At 42.2% G+C, this 22683-nt stretch overlaps 1 protein-coding gene across 1 annotated transcript; it reads right to left on the reverse strand.

Annotated features, from left to right (window-relative positions):
* Positions 1-684: 684 nt before the first annotated feature.
* Positions 685-13845, reverse strand: Naa20 (N-alpha-acetyltransferase 20, NatB catalytic subunit). Its single transcript, XM_048455523.3, has 6 exons — positions 13715-13845; positions 8604-8628; positions 5472-5562; positions 4720-4855; positions 1527-1672; positions 685-1216 (listed from the first exon to the last, which is right to left on the reverse strand). Exons 1-6 carry the CDS (start codon positions 13765-13767, stop codon positions 1131-1133), a joined length of 537 nt encoding a protein of 178 aa, XP_048311480.1. The 5' UTR covers positions 13768-13845; the 3' UTR covers positions 685-1130.
* Positions 13846-22683: the final 8838 nt, after the last annotated feature.

Consider the following 22683-nt stretch of genomic DNA (forward strand, 5'->3'; position numbering starts at 1 on the left):
AGGTCAGAATGCTAGTTCCATATCCGGGTCTTCCTAGAGCTTCCTGGTTCTCTTTATGCTGCTTGTCCATATAGTTAGTGCGCTTGCTCTAAAAGTTTACTCGAACGAGTGTGTGCCACTATGAAAGGCCTAAAGGAAACGTTATTCCTCCTTGAGAACAAATTCATTCATTCTCCCCAACCTTAATATCTCAAAATAAGACCTTTCTAAAGTAAATGTTTTTAAATCAGGTGCTACTACTTGAGAGCAAGATGGAGGATTACTGGAGGCAAGTTCAAGGCTAGCCTGGGCAACAGAGCAAGACCTTATCTCAAAGAAAAAAAAGAATGCCAAAACACACATATTTTCATGGCCATTTCATGTAGACTTTTTTTGGTTACTTCTTTACTACCTGAATATTTCAGTACATGCCTGTGGTCTAATTACATGGCCCTCACGAGCTAGATTCTTTTTCTCCGTGTTCGTCTCGCATTCAAAGACAGGATTAAGCAGTGCTAGCAGAAAGGGACCAGCAGCAGGAAAGGATTTTGACACAGTAAGAACGAAATTTAAGTATGCCAGACAGGGATGATTTCAGATGTGCATTTTAAAATGTTTTATATAAAAGTCAAAACAGAGAGGCACCATATCCGAAAAAACAACCCTCCATAATCCGGATTAAAAGACAACAAACTTCAGAAAACATTCATAGTCAACAATGTGTTTTACTATACATCTCAGATTTATACATTTCATATATGCTTTTAAAGCTTCAATTAAGAGTTCAATACAAAATAAAATATATATATATATTTATATATGTGCAGCAGTGGTTCTCAGGCACAGGATTTAGGAGGAGGATGGAGGGAGTCTTTCCTTGGCATGTACTGCATACTGTCAACCATGATAGTGGAACGTGTCCTTCTGACTTAGCTGCCTTGATTGAATTTTACTATGGCAAACAGTTTGAACATGTATGCTATTGCTCATTGGAACGATGAGATTTGAAGTAAGTTTATAGCCTGTATTTTCATGAAGTCTTTAAGACCTAAATGATTACTTTCCTCCTAATAGAGCTCCAAGATCATCCTATGAAAATAATATGTCCACAAACTTGTCTGGAACACCTGCCTAAGAACCACTGCCTATGGTTATTCAATGTCCTCGGGTCTCACAGGATGAGGTAATGGTATGATGGATTTCTTCTCAGTGTCTCTAGAAAGTGCTTTCCTCATATCTGTTAGGAGACAAAGATTAATGTAAACAACCAATACCAAACTTTTTAAAGTCAAATTGAGTGTATGGATTCAATTCCTATCAGGTTTTATGCCCTCCTTGCCCCTGCCCAACCGCAGGTATGCCAGGTACTAACCAAACCCACCTAGAAGTCAACTAATAAAAATTAGTACAAGAACACATATTTATCACAAAATGATCATTTATAAAAATTAACTTAGACTAACCACCAATCAGCGGTTAACCCTGTGATGGGAAGTTAAAAGTATTTTGACTTTCTCTTGGAGTTACTTCCATGGCATGGAGCTTACCATAGGCATCCTCATCAGGCTCCCCATTGCTGGCTGAGTAGTACTCTATGACTGTCCTGTAGACACTATAACCCAACCGCTTGTACATGTTGACTGCAACTTGATTGGACACTCTTACAAAGAGATCAACAAAAAATCCACCTTTTCTTTAAAAAAGAAACAAAAAAGAAATGTTAGAACTGTTAAGAACCCTGGGCAGTAACTGGCATAGATCTTTAAAAATATTCGTGACAGGCATTGGGGGGCTCATGGCTATAATCCTAGCAGCTGGGAGAGGGCAGAGAACTGTGGGCTCAAAAATGGCATAAAACTAATACTTGGCTTTTGACTGATGGTAATAATAACCTGGCTCCTGCTGTATTTGGATTCACTGAATTCCTGAAGCCATTTACCAGCACTTTTTCTGCAATGTGTGCACTCGGATAACTTTTCCTCTGATCATCCTTGCCTCTGTCCATTATCAAGGACACTTTAGCCTACAGAACTGACCTTACTTTGGTGAGTCACACACACACTTTTCTCTCTCTCTGTTCAGTCTTATTACTGTGGATAGTCCAGGCTGGCCTTGGATTCACGACAGTCCTGCATGACAGGATTACAGCTGTGAGCCACCATACCTGCCTGGCAATCTGCCACCGCTTTTGTTGGAGAAAAAGTCTAGCTACTACTAAGATAGGGCTGACTTGTAAACTATTTCCTTTTGTACCACCCTCATGCTAAGAATAGCTTTTAAACTGGCTGCTTTGATAAAAAAAAAAAAAAACCTATGCAACAGATCCTGTGTGGCTGCAGAGTATCCCCTCTGCTCTGGGAAAGATCTGCTGACCTGTGTATGTTCTGTATACTACCGATTGCCACTTGACAGTTTTCACAAAGAACCACGTTCAGCTCATTAACAATTCATCCATTTTTCTTGTAGTTTCCAGGGTATGACATTGTTATATCTTGATGGATTAAATTTTCTTAAAAAAAATCTTTGTACATGTGAGCATGCTGTGGTGCACATGTGGAGGTCAGAGAAGTATGGATCTGTCTTCCCGCCTTGCTTGCTCTCCACTGTGTACATCCAGCTAGCTGGCTTGTGGGCTTCTACAGATTCTTGTCTCCATCTCCCATCTTACCTTAAGAGCAACTGAGCCAAGAGGTAAGTTACCATGTTCAGAGTTTTACATAGGTTCTGTGGATCTGAACTCTGGCCCTCATGGCATACATCATGCCAGATTCCCAGCCAAGATTTGTATGTAATGACCCCTTACTGTGCTAGTCAACTCTAATGTAAGTCAACTTCCTTTTTTGGCTATAATTTGTAAGATAATTTATTTCCTATAAGCAGAATATGCATTACTTTTCTTTTTGGTACTGCTGGGGATGGGACCACTGAGCTACATCCTTAGTCCATGTATGTCTTTTTACTGCAGTCATTCATAGCTACTTAATTTTCTCTTTTAAATTGACTTTTATTTTTTACTCCTATATGAATATTCTACTTGGCTACTTAGTACTCATTATATTCACTTGATTTAATGTACTTCCAAAAAAAGACAAATTGTGTATACACTCACACAAAATGATGAAGCATCAGAAATTGGAAAGGAAGACAGATTAGTAATTTTCTACCTAAATTATATTTATACTGTACCTAAGCAGAAAGAATATAAGACCTATTAATCAAACCCACAAATACATGTGTTAGAACCTATTTCCTCTTTGTCAGTCACACAATAATGTCATTAATAAATGTGTGTTCAGTCTACCTAAAATTTTTCTTCCTATTAATATTCAGTCCAGGAAGAACTTTAACAACATCACAAAGACTTCTTTTTCTCAGGCATGGTGGCACACACCTTTAATCCCAGCAAATGCGAGGCAGAAACAGGCAAATCTGAGTCCGAGAACAGCCGGATCTAACAAAGCAAATTCCAGCAACGTAGGGGTTGTTAAAACAAAACTATTTCTTTTCTTTGAATGAGCTGATTTCCAACTTGGCTCAGAGCATTCGTGACTAGTTACTTCTTTAGAAACTGTCTTTATAAACTGGGTGGTGGTGGCTCATGCCTTTAATCCCAGCACTTGGGAGGCAGAGGCGGATCTCTGAGTTCGAGGCCAGCCTGGTCGACAAGAGCTACTTCCAGGACAGACACCAAAGCTTCAGAGAAACCCTGTCTTAAAAAAACAAAAAGGCACTGCCTTTATTTAAATCCTGTAGTTCTGTGGAAACAAAGCCTCAAGATCTGTAACCATTCCTTCATACAGGAAAAAACAGCAATTTGACAAATACCAGACACAGTATCATCTGTCCCTTTTAGGAATTGGGGAAGCTTTTTACGTTACTATGTTGCTTTTCAGTCTCACAGTGAGTGAAATGGAGGAACATGTGTCTTTAAAAGTCCTATTATTGGCAGCTACCAAACTGTACTGAGTGCCTTAAACTCAGAAGGACCACAGGATACCTGATTTTAAGACAGGGTATGAAGTCATGGTTGAACTGGCATTCAACCAGGCTGGCCTCAAAGATAACATCTGTCTGCTTAATTTAAAGGCATGTACCACCATGCCCTGGCACAGGCTAATTTTAGATGCTCAGGGAAAACATCAAAACTCAACACATCCTTACTGCTACATGCCCTTTGGATGACAGACTTTTTACAAAATGGGCTTCTGACACTTGCTGCTATGATTAAACTAATGCATGAAAACCAGTGGGAATGGGTTGTGTTGCATGTGTTCAGGGTTTAAGAAGTCATTCAGTGCTCAACAGTGTACTTCTCCCTCAGTAGTAGATGGCCATAGTTAAAAATAAATGACTTAGCATTTTACTTATATTTTTCTATAAATGGCTACTAGCTGTTAGAAGAGAAACAAAGTTAAAACTGAACTACTTTAGACCTAAAGACATCTCCCATAGTGTCAAGAGCACCAACAACCTTCCTTGAAAGGTTGGTCATTTTTTACTCTAACCAGTCAGCTCAGGTCTATGGCCGGTCAGTTTCCCCCAGTAACAAAGGAGCAGCAGTGACTACATTATGAATTTGACAGAATTGTAGAAACTACTGCAAGCTGAAAATGAAATTCCTCAGAGTGTAAAGCCATGACAGTTCCACACACTCACAAAACGAAAACACCCTTCAGATATTCAACAGCAAAAGAAACAGGGTTCACAAATCACTCGGTACATTTGAAAAATAGCTCTCACCTTTCTGAAATCTCCTCTAGTAACTCCATAAGTTTAGCAGCCAAGCCCAGACGGCGGAATTCAGGGGCGACAGACAGAGCTGTGACATGTCCATGCCACTCTTCCCTAGCTACTGAGCCTTCTGCTTTGCCCATAACTGCCAACAGAAAATTGTACCAGTCATTAAAATGCTAATGTGCGCATAAATGTAGAATTATTGTTTGCCATTCACCTTTCATGATAAAAATGCACTAAGGTTTTAATTTTTAAGTACTGTTGTCAAACTAATGAATAATACTTTAATTTGAAACTCCACTTGCAAGTAATATTCTATACTTACTTCTAAAGTCAGACTTAAAATATAAACTAAAAACCAAGGATACTTTTTGTCTGAATAAGCTACATTTGAAATAGTTTAGGATTCATTCCCAAATAGCTACATTTGAAATTACATATACATTTATAATGTATATGTAATTGTAGCAATTCATAGCTCAAGTTTTTGTTAGAAATTAGTTAAGTGCATATGCTTTAATCACTGCATTATACACCAAGACATATAGAAATCTAACATATGAAATGAAAGATACAAAGACTAAAATCATGTTTGTTAGGATCACTGCCGAATCTCTTGGCCTAAACACAGGGCTGAACACAGAAAAGATGTGGAAAAGTGTTGGTAATTGATCAGAAAGAAAATTATAGTAAAGCAGACTAAAGCCTGTATTAAAATCTCTACTCACCCCAAAAAGTACTAGTGGTGGTGTACTTACTATAGCCCATTAGTTCTCCGCCAGGAGCCTCTGCGACGATGAAATACTCTGGCCAGTGGGCAAGGTACTGTAGGTAGAAAGGAATCCCATACTAGACCTGTTAAGGAATTTGAGGAGTGACAAGCAGCAAAGGTTCCTCATCACAGACAGTGAGGGTGGGGTGGAGGGGTTCAATTGTAAATACACTGTCAGAGAGCCAGTATGGGGACACACATCTTTAATCCCAGTACTCGGAAGGTACTGGAATCTCTGAGTTTGAGGCCAGCCTGGTAAGTTCCAGGACAGCCACAGAAAAATACTGTCAGGCTAGAGAGGTGGCTTGGTAGATAAAGTGCTTGCTGCATAATCATGAGGATTGGAGCTCAGATACCAATTTCCCACATAAAAGCTGGCTGGGCATGGCTACCAGTTTATGATCCCAGCACTTAGAATACGAAAATAAAGAGGAGAGTGATTAAGAAAAATAGCTGACATCAACCCATCTACATATTTACTCTCCATATACACATGCAAAAAAAAAAACAAAAAAAAAGGAAAGAAAGAAAAATCATTGTCGGGGCTTGTGAGATTATGAGTGGTTATAAGCACTGGCTGCTCATCCAGAAGACCTAGGTTCAATTGCCAGCACCCACATGGCAGCTCAGAACTGTCTGTAACTCCAGTTCCAGGGGATTCAACACCTTCACACTAATGAACATAAAATAAAGTTAAATTTTTTTTTTAAAAAAAAAAGCATTGTAATTTTATCTTCTGTTTAGTACACTGTAATTTCTCTATTCATACAATTAATTGGAGTATTTACATTAACAGCAATCTTTAGCAAAGCTGCCTGGAAATATAGACTGCATATGGCACCATCCTGTAGAAAGCAGACTTACAGCATATGCCTCCATATTGACTAGATTGTACCTAAGGCTGTGTGTGCCATTTACCATCTGAGATTACTTCTTGTTCACACTCTGCCTACCCTGTGACTGGAAATTCAGTTTCTCAGCTGCTTGGCCCACAGCTACTCAGCACATTTATATTTCATGAACTGCACTGGGAAATCAATAGCCAGTTTCTACTTTGCTGCTATGCACCTAATAAGTTTGTTAAGGAATCATTTATGCTCAAAGGAAATGCCCAACTGGCCTGGCACGTGCCTGTAACCCCAGCACAAAAGCAGAAGCATCTCTAGTTCAGGCCAGACTGGGACACAAAGCAAGACCCTGTCTCTCAGAAAGAAAGAGGAAATGAATGTCTTCAGCCTGGGGTGCCCTGACTGCTCCGATTCACTGCTGTTTGTTCCACCTTAGTGCCAGCTTTCTGTTGCAATCACAGAAGACAACACTATTAATAATACATGTTTACTAAGAGGCTCCCAGAAAAACCTCATCAGGGTTTGTCTTCAGCTTCTCTAGACAGCAGTCATTTCTTCCAGATCTCAGCCAGACATACCAGCTGGTCTTCCTGCCCCCAGCATTTGACACTACAACCATCTCTCTTCTGCCTAAGAAGGGAGGAACCAGAGACCTCCCGCAAACATCCCCACTCCCTACAGAAACACTAGGGCCTATATACTATACACTCAGAGTAAGCTCATTCACAGTCTACGAATTTTCCTATTTTACTATACAGTAAAAATTCGTAATTACAATTCTTCAGAAACCAGATACACCAATAAGTACTCTGAGGCCTTTCTGCTTTTTCTGTTCCCCGTTTCTGATGTGGCCTTTTGATGCTTGCACTTGTTAATTTTGTTGCTGTACAGCATTCCCTTGCATGAGGCCACAGCTTAAATACCTCACCCTTCTGCCAGGGGACGTCTGGGTCACTTCTAATTTCTAAAATAAAAAACAAAAAAAAAACTTTATGCCTTCATGGCCTTTATAAAGACAGCTTAATTTATTTACCATTTCCTAACTAAATGTGAATGACATTCCAAATTTTCAATATAATTCTCTTAAATTTTTGTGATGTCACTTTTTTGTAAAAGTACAATAACATGTGGGGGACTAACCAGTCTGTCATATCTACCCAAACTCTGAGAGCCACAGACAGTATGTAAATTAATTAACATGGATGTATCCCAGTAAGAAACTTATTAAGAAATGAGTAGTGAGCCAGATTTGGTCCATGCATCTTGTATTTGCCAAACCCTGGAGTAAAGTTCCTGCTTACTCGTATTTTCAGCCTTCAGGAAGTGGAGTTGCCAAGTATACTTCTAAAACCTTTTCAGAAAGGCTGTGCCAGATGGCTGTGGCACTAGCAGTTTCTAAGAAAATGCCTTCACTTCATCAACAGCAACACTATGTTACAGCTTTTTAAACTTCTGGATGATATAATAGATTAAACTAGATTCTCAAGTGATTTTAGTTCGCATGTGTTTTGACTGGTGAGACTGAAATAAGTCTTCACTGCTCCTCTGCCCTTGTAGGCTACCAGTTAATTCCCCAGTCTACCAGCAGGAGTCAGTAGAACATGGACTAGAAATCCTATTGTGTTGTAAGCCACTGATCAGAGCAGAGCAGTCAAGAACACCCTAACACAGTTTTGCTCATTTTCTACTAAGATGTTAGAAACTGTTATTACCAAAATCCTTTATCCACTGCAGCAACACGTCAGGAGGGAGATAGCAGGCAGTGACAGAGAAGGGCTGTACAGTGCTTCCCAAAGAGATCACCTCCCCTGCTGACCGCACAGCCAGAAACACAGAGAAGAAGATGTGTTCTAGAAGCCATCCAGATCATAAAGACCCAGGCGTCCCTGAGCAGGGCTATTGGAGACATCATGGAGTAGGTGGAGCCTGAGCTACCCGTCCCCTCTTAGCGGAGAGGGAGACAGGGCCCGAATCACTGTGCTGTTGCTGCTATGTAAACCAGGTTAACTGTGGATAGCCAAGGAAGGTAGGCAGCAGAGCTACAGAATTACTGATTCATATAAAGCATTATAGTAATAGTTTGTAGGCAAGCATAAGACCACTCTCGCTCTCATTTTTGTAGTTGCTTTCAATGTTGCTTAAGCTGTTCAAAACCTATGTGCTTAAACTTTTTCCTCAGTACTCATCTGTTTTTCCTTCTGTTTCTCCCATTTTCTTTTTCTTCGTTAATAATCCTTAGTTTTACTTTTTTTTTTCTTAAAAAAGGATACAGTTTCTGTAAGAGGATCCAAGTTACTGAAAGAAACAAGAGATGGCAAGAATTAGAATTCCTGAATTCAATTTAAGTAAGCTTGGGAAAACTAGAAAGATTATGTTAGTCAAAACAAAATATGGCCAGGGCGTAGTGACACACACCTTAATCCCAGCACTCATGGAGGGGGGTGGGGGAGGAGGAGACAAACTGATCTCTGCCAGCCTGGTCTACAGAGAGAGTTCTACAGAGAGAGTTTGAAAACCAAACAAACAAAAAAATCAAAATGTGTTTCTCCTACAACTCTGAAACCAACCTGAGAACCAAAGAAAATTATTTAAATGACCCAGTAGCTACATATGGCACCAATAAAGGGATCTGTACTTTCTCATTTAACTGCTCCTTTACAAGCAGAATTACAGCTAACTCCATCAGACTCTTGCACTTCTGCAGGCATGAGGACCAGTTAGGCGTGTGTCCTCTATGGACTACCAATCCAACTAGCCTGCTCCCTGCTGCATCACCCCTACCTATCTCTGGTCCTTCCCTTACAATTCCCCCCTATCTTGATGTGAGTACTCCCCCACCTTCACTTTTCCCTTACTACTACAAATCCTCATGGACCCCATGTACTTTCAACTCAATTTCATTGTACCTCCATCCTGCTACCCTCTAACCAAGCCCTGGTGCCACGGGGAACTACCCAACATGTCCCAACAACCATACAACCCCAAATTGAGCGTTCCTGAAAACCGTCTCCAACCCTTCACTTCCCTATTCAATCTTTTGCCAGGCTCAAAACCAGCTATTTTCAACTATTTCCCTTTCTTGTCAATCTCTGAAGGACATCAAGTAGTCATAGTACATTCCTTTAGTCCAGTGGTTCTCAACCTTTTGGATTTAAAAACCTGTGGCGGTGTAGTATTATAGAAATATCTCCTATATCCTAAGAGAATGGAATTTTGCTGGACCTCCAGGCCAGAGCTGTTAATGCGCTTGAGATCACTGGACTGTTAGCCTACTGTATACTCATCCTGTTTGTTTATCCTTCCTTTAAAAGAACAATGTATCAACCTTACTTGCCTGTAAGATAGTTCTGTATCTAATCCATACAAAACCCTACTTCACACTTAAAACAAACCTATTGTATTTATACACTGTACTGGTTAGTTTTTGTCATTACCAACCTAGACATCTGGGAAGAGGCAATCTCAGTTGAGAAAGTGCCTCCATAAAACTGGCCTGTAGACAAGTCTATGAGGCATTTTCTTGATCACTGAATGGTTAATGTGGGAAGGCCCAGTCCACTGTGGGTTGTGCCACTCCTGGGCAGGTAGTCGAATGTGTACAAGAAAGCAAACTGAGCCAGGCAGTGGTGGCACATGCTTTTAATCCCAGCCCTTGGGAAGCAGAGGCAGGCGGATATTTGTTTGAGTTCGAGGCCTGGTCTACAAGAGCTAGTTCCAGGACAGGCTCCAAAGCTACAGAGAAACCCTGTCTCCAAAAAAAAACAAACAAACAAACAAAAAAAACAAAAACAAAAAAAATAAACAAAAAAAAACAAAAACAAAAACAAAGAAAGCAAACTGAAGTCAGGCAGTGGTGGCGGCACATGCCTTTAATCTCAGCACTCGGGAAGCTGAGACAGATGGACCTTTGTGAGCTCGAGGCCAGCTGGTCTACAAGAGCTAGTTCTAGGACAGCCAGGGCTGTTACACAGAGAAACCCTGTGGGGGGGGGGGGAGCAAACTGAAGAAGCCAGCAACCAGCCCTCCTACTCGGATTCTGCTTCACTTCCTGCCTTGGCTTCCCTCATTGACTTTGACCCAGGGTATTCTAGTCAGTGTTTATCATAAGCTTTATGGGCTATATGAATCTTCCCAATTTTAAGTTCATTTACAAATAAATGAACTACATGTTAACGTGAATAATTTTACCAAGAAATATAGTGGTGTAAACAAAAAACAAGTGACCGTGGCATTGTAGTTTTTCAGTGTCTGATTTAAAAGAAAACTGTTGGCTTCTCTAGTGCTTACAATGCTTGCTATTGAGAGACTGCACGCCTGCAACAACCTTCTTAGCACTGGGAGGAACTGATCCTGAGGACTTCTGGGTACTGTGGCCTGCCCTGTAGAGTCCCCACCCTCCACTTCTCAACTACTTCACATCTGTGGCTCACCTCAACTTTCCAACAGGCTGCCCTTCCTCTGTCTACACACACACACACACACACACACACACACACAATATAAGGAAACTTTGCCAAAGGCCTAAGGCTGATCTCACCCACCTAAAAGCACCTGCACCCAGCCGCTGCTTCCCTTCTGACATTACGCAGGCTGGCAGAGCCCACCCTCCTCACCACTCACGACACTGCCCTCAGTTCTTTTCTCCTGTATTGCAGTTCTGCCACATCTCCTGAAAGGAATGTACAAAGTGTGGCCCACATCACCCATGACAGTTCCCCACTCCTATCTGGAGTCCTATTAGCAGGCTTCTGGAGCCCACCTCAGATGCACCCCCACCTCGGCTTGGCCTATCAGTTTCATTTAGACTAGCCTCAGGCACTCTAAGGGGATACTGGACAGTTTTAGTTTCCATTCATTCCATCACTGATGTCACCTAGCTTCCTGGCCACCTGTCACTATCTTCAGAGTGCGGATCCTAAAAAATCCAATCTTTAGATCCACTGGGCATCCCAGTGCACTTGTCAGAGAAGCCCCAAAGACCCAGGCTTGAAACTCTCAGGCCCATCTCTTAAACTGTGGCACTTGACTAGACTCCCGCTGCAAAGGCTATCACCCCACCCCCATCCAGATAAGCGGATACTGCACCTACCCAGAGTCTACACCAGGCATCTATGATTCATCTTCCCTGACATCTTTCTTCAGTGACATTTTCCCTGAAAACCCTACCCAAAGCTGTATCCCTTCTCATTAAAGTTTCTCTTCCCTGCTTCTTTTACACACACACACAACCTCTGTTATCTTTATATATTACACACCTACCTGTTGTCTAGAATATAAATTCTATAGACACCAACTGATTTCTGTTCTGCTCACTGCTGTGTCTCCAGCAACAGCACACATGTAAAATGATCTGCACTGGTTGCTTCTTTCGATCCCTGCAACACCACCCAACCCAGTGACTCACTGTTTGCTAACATGGCCCTATTAACAGAAATGAGAAGCTGGGCTCCTTTATTGGCGCTAACGAGAAGAGGCTTACCAAGCCAGGTGAGCTCGGATCTAATGTTCAAAAATGGTCACGTACATTTTCCTTCTACTTTATCCATTCTCCTCCTAAGTCTTCAAAATGAATTCTCCTGTCTAGCCCTGAAGCTTCAGGCACTGTATCAGCTCCACAGGCTTTCCCACCATTCTTGGCATTGCCAAAGCCTCCTCCAACGCCTTACCTGCCTGCTTCATCTCCTCTAATCACCGTGCACTTCTCATTGGCTCAGAACTCAGATTGAAGTATTTTTAAACAGCATGTGTCTGTATCTTTACAGAGTCCCCATCATATTCTCTACACAACAGTATTGGAAGTAGTTATAAAATATGTACACTGTATTATCTAAGCAATCTCTTGGTGATTTACAGTACATGGGAAGTGCTTGGGTTATGTGCACACCACACCACTGTATTAAGGGGGTTGCACATCACTGGATCTTGGTGTCTGGTGGGTCCTAGAAGCCCATGGATACCAAAGAACCTCACTCACAGTTGTGATCCTCCAGCTTTAGCCGCCTGAGCACCAGAACCAACGTTTTCATCATTTAATGGGTATGGTTTTTTTGTTTGCATATACATCTGTGCACCACATGAGTGCCTGGTGCCCATGGAAGCCAGAAAAGGACATCAGATTCTCGGGAACTGGTATCACAGGTATGAGCCTCCAGGTGCAGTGAACCCCTGCCCTCTTGCACTAGCAGGCAGTGCTTTTCCCTAACTCATCTCTCTCTAGCTCCATGGGACCAATTGTTTTCTAACAGCCACCTGGGCCAATCTCCTTGGGTAAGATTTCTTTCTCCACCAACTCCCATGTCAAGGCTCTCTGTGTGTGCAATGCCTTCCTTCACCCATAAACGAGGACATCAGCCCAGGACACAGTGTGTGAGGATTACATGGCTTATGAGCTCTTGCCATAGGTGTTACATGCAGTGAGGATTCAACACTAGCTGGGCCTAACAGAAATCGCACGGGATCGGATCTGAACTTCTCAACTAGCTTCACCTGTAAGCAAAGGCCCACCCTGGCTTTCCGCTCCGTTTCTCACCTGCAACCTTCCCCGGGGTTTCCTCCTCGCCATATTTTCCCAGAGCGCTCTCCTTTCTGAAACCCGGACCACCTGGTCCGTAGTTCTCCCTGCTCTGTCGTACATACAGTAAAAGTGCTAAAACTTATGTCAAGCGAATAATCGAGGTGATGTGTCTACAGGAGTTCACGGTGAAATGTTCGACTTTTTAAATGGACATCAACTTCCAAAATAATTTTTTTTCTTTTAAAAAAGGAGGGAGGCTGCAAATCACAGTTCTTTTAAAATTGTATTGAAACGAAACCACACAGCACTAAGGCTTCCTGGGCACAGTGGACCTCCCCTCCACCCCCCTCCAAACAAAATGCAGCCTCGTCAAATACAGTGGGGCACGCCTTTAATCCCACCAGGAAGACAGAAGCAGGATCTCGGAGTTCGAGACCAACCTGCTCTACATAGTGAGTTCCAGGAAGCCAGGAATACAAAGTGAAACGCTGTAATTTTCTCTCTCTCTCTCTCTCTTTTTTTTTTTCTTTTTAAAGCAGTCTACTTTGGGGCGCTCAGCTACAGTAACTACCAAGCACAAACCACCCCTTGCTGCGAGGGCCCCGAGCACCGCAAGGTTACTTCACTGGGATACAATCTAACCAGCGCCACGCCGGTTCCGGCCCCCGTCTCCGCTGTGACCCCACGGCGGGGAGCCGGCGCACAGTGTCCAGCCCAGCTCCGCATCTCCCCGGGGCACCCCGAGCGGCCGCTCCTCGGCCAAGGTCACCGGTCAGCGCGTCCGCGCAGCGCCCACCCGGCCCACGGCCCCGCGAGGCTGAACCCGGCCCGCACCGCGGACAGAGCGGCTGGTCGCGCCTCACTCACATGTTGTTGAAGCGGAACAGGTCGTCGCAGGTGAAGGCCCGGAGCGTGGTCATCGCGCCACAGCCAGCCTCCCAGCTCAGCGCGACCCCGCGCCCGCACTGCCGGAAGTGCTCGCGCGCGCGCGGCCGCCATGGGGCGGGACAAAGAACTACTTCCGGACTAGAGGTTGCTGGGCAACAAGGGTAGCGTCGCAGCTCTCTCTAGCGGTGGAAATGAGCAATTGCCTTGGTGCTCCTCGCCTGCAACCCTTTTCGAGAAAGTAGTCAGAATGATCAACTAGCAAGAAGGAAGAAGCTGGGGTCAGAAAGCCAAAGCATAAAAGCAAGCTTCAAAACCTCAAAGATGCTTCACAGTATGAGTCAGGAAGTGATCCCTAAAAGGATGGCTCGGGTCCTCATTTCTCAACCACCAGCATGAACCAGAGATGTGATCTTAACTTTTCTGGTACCACATTAAAATTATAAAAAACAAAGATGCAACACAATGCCCATCAAAATCCCAGTAAAATTCTTCAAAGACCTCAAAAGAACGGTACTCAACTTCATACAGAAAAGCAAAAAACCCAGGATAGCCAAAGCAATCCTGTACAATAAAGAACTTCTGGAGGCATCACAATCTCTGACTTCAAACTCTACTACAGAGGTACAGTACTGAAAACAGCCTGGTATTGGCATAAGGACAGGAGAACCAATAGAACCGAATAAAAGACCCGGATATCAATCCACACATCTTTGAACACCTGATCTTTGATAAAGGAGTAAAAAATATCAAATGGAAAAAAGAAAGCATATTTAACAAGTGGTGCTGGAATAACTGGATATCAACATGTAAAAAAATGAAAAGAAACCCATATCTATCACCATGCACAAAACTCAAGTCCAAATGGATCAAAGACTTCAACATAAAGCCAGCCACACTGAGCCGTATAGAAGAGAAAGTGGGAAGTACACTTGAACGCACTGGCACAGGGAACCACTTCCTAAATATAACCCCAGCAGCACAGACACTGAGAAAAACAATTAATAAATGGGACCTTCTGAAACTGAAAAGCTTCTATAAAGCAAAGGACACGGTCAACAAGACAAAATGACAGCCTACAAAATGGGAAAAGATCTTCACTAACCCCACATCAGACAGAGGTCTGATCTCCAAAATATACAAAGAAGTTTAGAAATTGGACACAAAAAGATCACATAATCTAATAAAAAAAATGGAGTACAGACCTAAACAGAGAACTCTCAACAGAGGAATCCAAAATGGCGGAAAGAAACATCTTTAGTCATCAGAGAAATGCAAATCAAAACAACTCTGAGATTCCATCTTATACCTGTAAGAATGGTCAAAATCAAAAACACTGATGACAACTTATGCTGGAAAGGTTGTAGGCAAAAGGGAACACTTCTGCATTGCTGGTGGGAATGCAAACTGGTACAACCCCTTTGGATGTCAGTGTGGCGATTTCTCAGAAAATTAGGAAACAGTCTTCCTCAAGACCCATTAATACCACTTTTGGGTATATATCCAAAGGACGCTCAATCGTGCCACAAGGACATGTGCTCAACTATGTTCATAGCAGCTTTGTTTGTGATAGCCAGAACCTGGAAACAACCTAAATGCCCCTCAATCGAAGAATGAATAAGAAAAATGTGGTACATTTACACAATGGAATACTACACAGCAGAAAAAAATAATGACATCTTGAATTTTTGCAGGAAAATGGATGGAGCTAGAAAACATTATTTTGAGTGAGGTAACCCAGACACAGAAAGACAATTGTCACATGTACTCACTCATAGGTGGTTTTTAAACATAAAACAAAGAAAGCCAGCCTATAAATCACAATCCCAGAGAACTTAGACTATAATGAGGACACTAAGAGAGACTTCCATAGACATAATCTACATGGGAAGTAGAAAGTAGAAAAAGACAAGATCTCCTGAGTAAATTGGGAGCATGGGGACCTTGGGGGAGGGTTGAAGTGGGGTGGGTTGAAGGGCAAAGGGAGAGGCAGGGAGGGGAGCAGAGAAAAATGTAGAGCTCAATAAATATCAATTAAAAATGTATAAAAAATAAAAAAATAAAAATGGTGTATACCGAGTATGGTGATGCACACCTTTAATCCCAGCACTTGGGAGGCAAAGGCAGGAGGATCTCAGTGAGTTCGAGGCCAGCCTCATCTACACTGCGAGTTCCAGGACAGCCACAGCTGTTACACAAAGAAACCTTGTTTCAAACAGAAAAAAGACAAAAGTGGGAGGAAAACATACAGGGAGATATGGGAGAATTTTCATATACATGTATTTTGGGTATGATATATATATATATATGTCTCAAAATTCTCATATATATAATCGTATTTCATTGCATATGTGTAGAAAATTCTCAAGAATAAAAAAATTTAAGTCTGAATGTAAGCAAAGTTGCTTTTTTCATAAACAAATAAATCATTATACAAAGGAATATAAGTAAAATGCACACAGCCCCCAGGCATGTTAGAACGTGTACCCAGGAGCTAGAGGGCTGAAGGAGAATCTCGACTCCCAGGTCAGCCTGGGCTCCATAGCAAGACCCTGTTTTCAAACAACAACAACAAATAAAAAAGGAGTAAACAAATGGACACGGCACTTAAAACTGCTTGAGTGTATGCGCAGACGTGGATAAAGCGGGTCAGGGTCCACAGGGCAGTCATCCCTTCCCCACGGCGCAGGACACGGCGCATTCATATTTTTAAGGTCAAGAATCCTTTTCATTACTACCAATTTTCTACATCTCACTGCGTTGTAGAAACCAGCAGAAGATAATAAAAATTAAGATCAGAGGAGTTTACTACTCAGTATTCTTTTTGTTTAAATTGGTCATTTCAGAATACTTTGTCACTGTTTTCTGACATAAACTGATGTCAGTTTAAATTTAGTTGACTGAAGTTTAGGTGGTATTCATAATTCTATTCTAGTTCTGATATATAAACACTATAACCAACAGGTCTATAAGTATTTAAGTGGAACAGAATTTTATGGTTTTTTCTTTTTAATATTGCGAACTTAACCCAGAGGCAGCACCTGACCCATGCAAGGACTATATACTGCGGGCTATTAATTTGCAACCAATGAGAGAGGGCGCATAGGGGCTGACACATGTAATTCAGCTCTTGGAAGACTGAGGCAGGAGGATTGCAAGCTGGAGGGCAGCCTCGTGGATATAGTGAGATTCTATCTCAATACAAAAACAGAACACAGATGTTTCAAGTCACAAATAAGCACTACCCAAGCAGCTACGGAGCCATAGCAGCAGACGGCGGGTCACAGTAACGCAGAGAAAAGCATAGAAAATACACAGACCTCCCTTCTCTCCTGGTGAGCCTACTGACCTTAACGCTGTTGCTAATTTTGTAGCTGAGCACCTTCCATCAGTATCTGAAAGGGGGCCCAGTGCAGGCCTAGCCAGAGCCAGTTGAAGAGCTGAAAGAAGGGCCGTGCATAAGTTATGGGGAAAAGTTCTGTCATCTCCTGCAACAAGGTTTTTACATTATAGACTAAGTGATTTATCTTTAAATAATCTCTGGACCCATGGAAGGTACACAGTTATAGCCTTTCCCCCTCCTGCAGCTGTTTGGAGGACTCCCCTGGCATGCAGAACAGTACCTGCCACCTTTTCAAGCGATGGAAGTGACCCAATGAAATGGAATACTTTGCATATTTGAGACTGTGGCTGTAGACTATGAGAGGAAAAACCCTGAACTACGGACACCTTAGCAAACTTACTTCAGGGGCATTGGCATGTCTCTACTGCTCCCTTGTGAACAGCCTACAGCAGAAGGCAGCCCTGCAAGCCACCTCCCTCTCTCCTACTGTGCTTCACACGGAAAAGCCTGCAAGACCACCTGCTTGTTTTCAGTTTTGGGTTTGGCCTTTTCGAGCCAATACATCTAAGGTCTGTGTAAGTTTTAAAGCCTGCCTTATTTTCATAAAAGCTTTATGTACACATTAACACATTGTAGACTTGTGGAAATATACAAGTAAAGAATGACTCGAAATTCTACCACCCCAAAATAAGTCATGTTTAACCTCTGGATAACTAGATACTTCTGTCTAATTTAGGGGCAGTGAGGGAAGGATTTATTTAAAAGACAATTTATTATTATTTTAGATTATATAAGTAATCAACATAAGAAGCCAGGTGGTGGTGGCGCACGCCTTTAATCCCAGCACTCGGGAGGCAGAGGCAGGCAGATATTTGTGAGTTTGAGGCCAGCCTGGTCTACAAGAGCTAATTCCAGGACAAGGACCAAAGCTACAAAGAAACATTGTCTCAAAAAAACAAAACAAAACAACAACAACAACAACAACAAAAACTAACGTAATAAAAAAGAACTGGATTAAAACTGAAGAAAAGTTGAGTTTTCTATAGTTCCAGCCCTTGTGAGGTGGAGGCAGAAGAGTCAGTTCAAGGTCATCCCTCTGCTGTGTAAGAGTTTGAGGCCTTCCTGTATTATTTATGTGAGACCATATCTCAAAAAACAAAATCAACAGGCACTGTGGCCCCCACCTTTAATCCCAGTACCCAGGAGGCAGAAGCAGGGGGATGGAGGTGAGTTCCAGGCCAGTAGGGCTACATAGTCTCAAACAAATAAAACCAAACTTAAAGCTGAAGAGATTCCCAAACTCACAGGAATCTGAGCGCCTAAAAGTTGCCTCTGAAGTTGGTGACATGTGTCACCATTTCACTGGATTTACTTAAACACATAGACTACATTTAACTCCCCGAGTGCCCCAGAATCCTTTGCAGTTTTAGGATGTGCTTTATTAATTTTCATTTCAGGGCATTTTGGCTTTGACTTTTCACAGCCAGGAAAAGTTTCTACCACAGCTGCACATTTTCCTTGCCTTAGCAATGACTCAGAGAACTTTTGATTTATTGTTTTACAGTGAGTAATTCCTTTTACTGCTCAGTTGGAAAAAACTACAAGCTTTCTCACCACATTTAATCACAACATATTTTCCTGCTCATTGAAACAAAACCCCACGTGCTCTCTGAAAACAGTGCTGACCCAGATTCACATCCATCATCCACATCTAAAACAAGTCCACATCTTGATGCTCCGTCTGTTGCTGCTCTGGTTCTTTTTCTCCTGGTTATACGGAAGCACAAAGTGAACAAGTAAAATACATATGCTGATATGTCCTAGGCAAGAGACTTGACAAATGCCCGGTGGTGGAGGCGCACGCCTTTTATCCCAGCACTCAGGAGGCAGAGGCAGGCGGATCCCTGTGAGTTCGAGGCCAGCCTGGTCTACAGAGCAAGTTCCAGGACAGGAATCAAAGCTACACAGAAAAACCCTGTCTCAAAAAACAAACAAAAACAAAAACAATAAAAAAGAGGCGTGAGTAGGTATCTTTGCTTTAGAATTTTTTTTTATCAAATAATAACTGAACAGGATGGATGCATTGGCCCTGGCTGTCAATATAACTATCTCTCTTCAGTTTTGTTAATTAGAATGTGGGCATTTGCTACTAAAATTAAACCTGACTATGGCTTTCAGTTAAGGAAAGCTGGATATATCTGTTCTCTACTATAGTTCACTAAAATAAAAATAAAACAGATATTTTTTTCAAATCTTTAAAGTACTGAAATTAAAATACTCAAGAATGAATTCGAGAAAAATTACGAAAATTGCAGTGTGAAAAGTACAAGATATTGTTGTAAGATTCTGAACAGACTCTAAATAAATGGAAATCACTCCATATCTGTGGATAAGACTTAGGAATTAACAAGAAATGAATATCCATTTTTACACATAATTTTTATTGAGTCTTTGGGAATTTCACATCAAGTACCCCAGTTCCACCCATCTCCCAGTCTCTCTGTATCCACCCTTCTCCTTCTAGGACACACCCCCAGAAAAACTTTAAAAGAAATAATAAAATAAAATATAAAAATACAAATAAGAATATTAACTAAAAATCAAATGAATAAACAAAACCAAAAACTCCCCAAAACAAGTTGGCGCTCCCCAATATCTACCCCACCTGTGACCTGCTGGGGTGCATGAAGGAACCGATCCTGGGAAACCATAGCAGTAGGATCTCCATGGCTCAAGACAACAATAGGTTATCTGAGAGGAGATTCTGAGAGGGCGCAGTATTGATGGCGTACCTTAAGCCAGAGGCCTTGTCCCTGATCAACAACACACTGCACTGTGAACATTTCAGGTAAAACTTTTTGGTCAAAAAAGTATAATTTGTGACACAACGCAGCTTCCAAGGCCACTAAGACAAATAAAGAGGTGATGCAGAGGCAGGAAAGAGGAAGCACTGTTTGTTTGGTTTTTGTTTGTTTTTGTTTTTATTTAAAACAGATTTTTTTTTAAAAAAAAGGGGGGGTGCCTAAAACCACTGGAAGATGTAGCTTAGTAATAGAGAGCTTGTATGTACAAAGTTCTAGGTTTAATCTTGACAGTACCAAAAATAAATAAATCATAAGTGGTTTGTCTAGTCAAGGTGATGCCTCCAACCCTGGTTACCTGACTTTGATCCCTGGGGCCCACACAGTAGAGAGAACCAACTCCTACAAGTGTCCTCTGATATCCACACATGTTTTGTCTATTTGATGTTGTTTGTTTGAGATAGGGTCTCTCTATTTTTGTAGCCCTGGCTGCCCTGGAATGTGCTATGTAGAGCAGGCTGGCTTCTAGCTCACAGAGATCCACCTGCCTCTGCCTACTGGAGTACTGGGATTAAAGCTGTGTGCCTGGCTTTATCCACACACACACACACACACACACACACACACACACACACAGTGATAGAAAATTTAAAAATAGAATGGAATTTCAAAGGTTCTAACCCTTTTGGACAAAGAGGTTGGATGAGAAGTCAAGAGCCAATGAGAAATGCCAACAAAATTTTGGACTCCAGAAAACGTATTTATCAGACAGGAGAGAACAATGGTTAAGGGCAGGAGAAAAAGCCAGCAAGAAGTAAAGAAGTAAAGCAGTACATTTCCTGGGCCGGACACGGAAGACCCAGGGCATGGACACAGTACGTGCGGCTCCCTGGAGAGACCAAGACATTGTGCCTCGGGAGGAAGAATGGAAAGACAAGGAAAGGAGAAGGGAGACTGGAATAGAAAGGAGCCTCCTCACCTTGGAACTGGGTGGGAGTCTCTCTCTAACTAGGAGTTAAGAACTCCAGCACGGTTAACCAAATGTGCTGTGAAGGTTGTCTAAGTAGATATTACCTTTATATAGGAACACTTCAACTAAGAAGGTTAAAATAGTACTGAACCGTGCTTAAGGCCTAAGCATATGTGACCAAGTATGGCCTTTCTCTTCCCAACTGTAAACGTGCAATTGTCTAGTAATCTCACAAGCAAGACCATAAACTTCGTCGACAGCGAAAGACGCCTTAACCCCCTCGTGTAACCTTTATGATTCATGGTTTTATTGTATCAGATTGTAATTCTACCCAAGGCAATAAGGAACACCTATAATCTCATAAAAGGGAGGGGAGGGTGGGAATGACGTTTCTTTAAAAACTCTTAGATATGTAACTTCAGAGGCAGCCAAAATAGTCAATGTGGCTCCTGCCAAGGCACTTAAAATGGACTCTCTTGGAGAACCACACCACACCTCTGTCTGGATGTTACTACTCTTTCCCTGAGCACCTGTCTTCACCAACTCCCACTTCCTCCGCACACCCATCTTTTATTTTACACATATGGGTGTTTTGCCTGCTATGGGCCACATGCATGCAGTGCCCTCAGAGGCCATAAAGGGTGCCAGATCCTCTGGTACTGAATTTACCGATGGTTGTGAGCTACTATGCGTGTGCTAGGAGCTGAACCTGGGTTCTCTAGAAGAGCAGCCAGAGCTTTTAACCACTGAGCCGTCTCTCCAGCTTCTGCCCTCCTAAAAACCAAACAAAACAATAAAAAAAAAACCAAACAAACAAAAACCTCTTATTATCCAGGTACCTGACTAGGGTCAAAAGGAAATTGAATCTTCTAGAACTGGAGCAACAGGAGGCAGTAAGCCACCATGTAGGTGCTGAGAAGAGAACCCCGGTCCTCTTTGAGAACAATAAGCGCTCTTAACTGCCAAACTAACCCTCAGTCCCTAAAACCTATAAATAAACTCCAAGCCTCCTTCACACTGGCTGGTCCTCAGATTCTTTTCTATGCTGCCTGTGTAGAGGTGTCTGAAAAACTCCTCAGGCTGCAGTAGACAGAATTGTGGAGCTATGTCCTGAGCCCTGCCACCACTCAGTACACAAACGATGAAGGACAAAGAGGCAGTGACCTTCCACAGAAAATGGAGCATCTGAAAGACAGAAACCCCCGCCAGATCCCAGGATGCTGACAGCTAGACTGGTTCCTCTGTCCACTCCCAGCAGGACACAGGAATTCTCTTGGGGGTGGTAGTGCCATAGCTTGACCCAAGATAAAGGACTCCCAAGTAGTCACATCTACCGTCTTCCATAAAAGGACAGGGTACCCATGCAGAGGGCACCGTCAAAGAGGTGTTACATTGTTGTCGTGCATAATGAAATGAGAAACTCCAGAGCAAGAGCCTAACTCTGGTAGAGGCTTCCCTGCATGCGCATGTCCTGGGCTCTGACCTCAGGATCTCCCCCGCAAAGTAACATTGAAGTGAAAATAAACAGCAATGTAATCATGCTTCTAGGAAAACGGAGACTAATCATGGAGATGGAACTGAAAGAGTGTTTTGGAAAGAGGCGTTAGAAGTAAATTTGAGTGGAGAACAAGGTGTCTCTCTCTATTAAAGTCTTCTAATATGTGAGTTAATAAATCGTGAACAGTTTTTATTTTTATTTTGAAATCCTTCCCTCCAAAGAGAGTAAATTTTTTTTTTTGGAAATACTGTTTTTTGTTTGTTTGTTTGTTTGCTTGTTTGGTTTTTTTAATTTTTCACTTAGAAGTTTTTTTCATTTTACATAACAACCATAGTTCCC

This window comes from Myodes glareolus, chromosome 10, assembly GCF_982192425.1.
Source record: "Myodes glareolus chromosome 10, mMyoGla1.1, whole genome shotgun sequence".
Taxonomy (NCBI): domain Eukaryota; kingdom Metazoa; phylum Chordata; class Mammalia; order Rodentia; family Cricetidae; genus Myodes; species Myodes glareolus.

Excerpts from the sequence above, each read along its gene's own strand:
- Naa20 (XM_048455523.3), bottom strand. The coding sequence starts at position 13,767 with ATGACCACGCTCCGGGCCTTCACCTGCGACGACCTGTTCCGCTTCAAC. Across the intron at positions 4,856-5,471 it reads CGGAGAACTAATGGGCTATA|TTATGGGCAAAGCAGAAGGC; the intron begins GTAAGTACACCA and ends TTCTGTTGGCAG. Across the intron at positions 1,217-1,526 it reads GCCTGATGAGGATGCCTATG|ATATGAGGAAAGCACTTTCT; the intron begins GTAAGCTCCATG and ends GTCTCCTAACAG.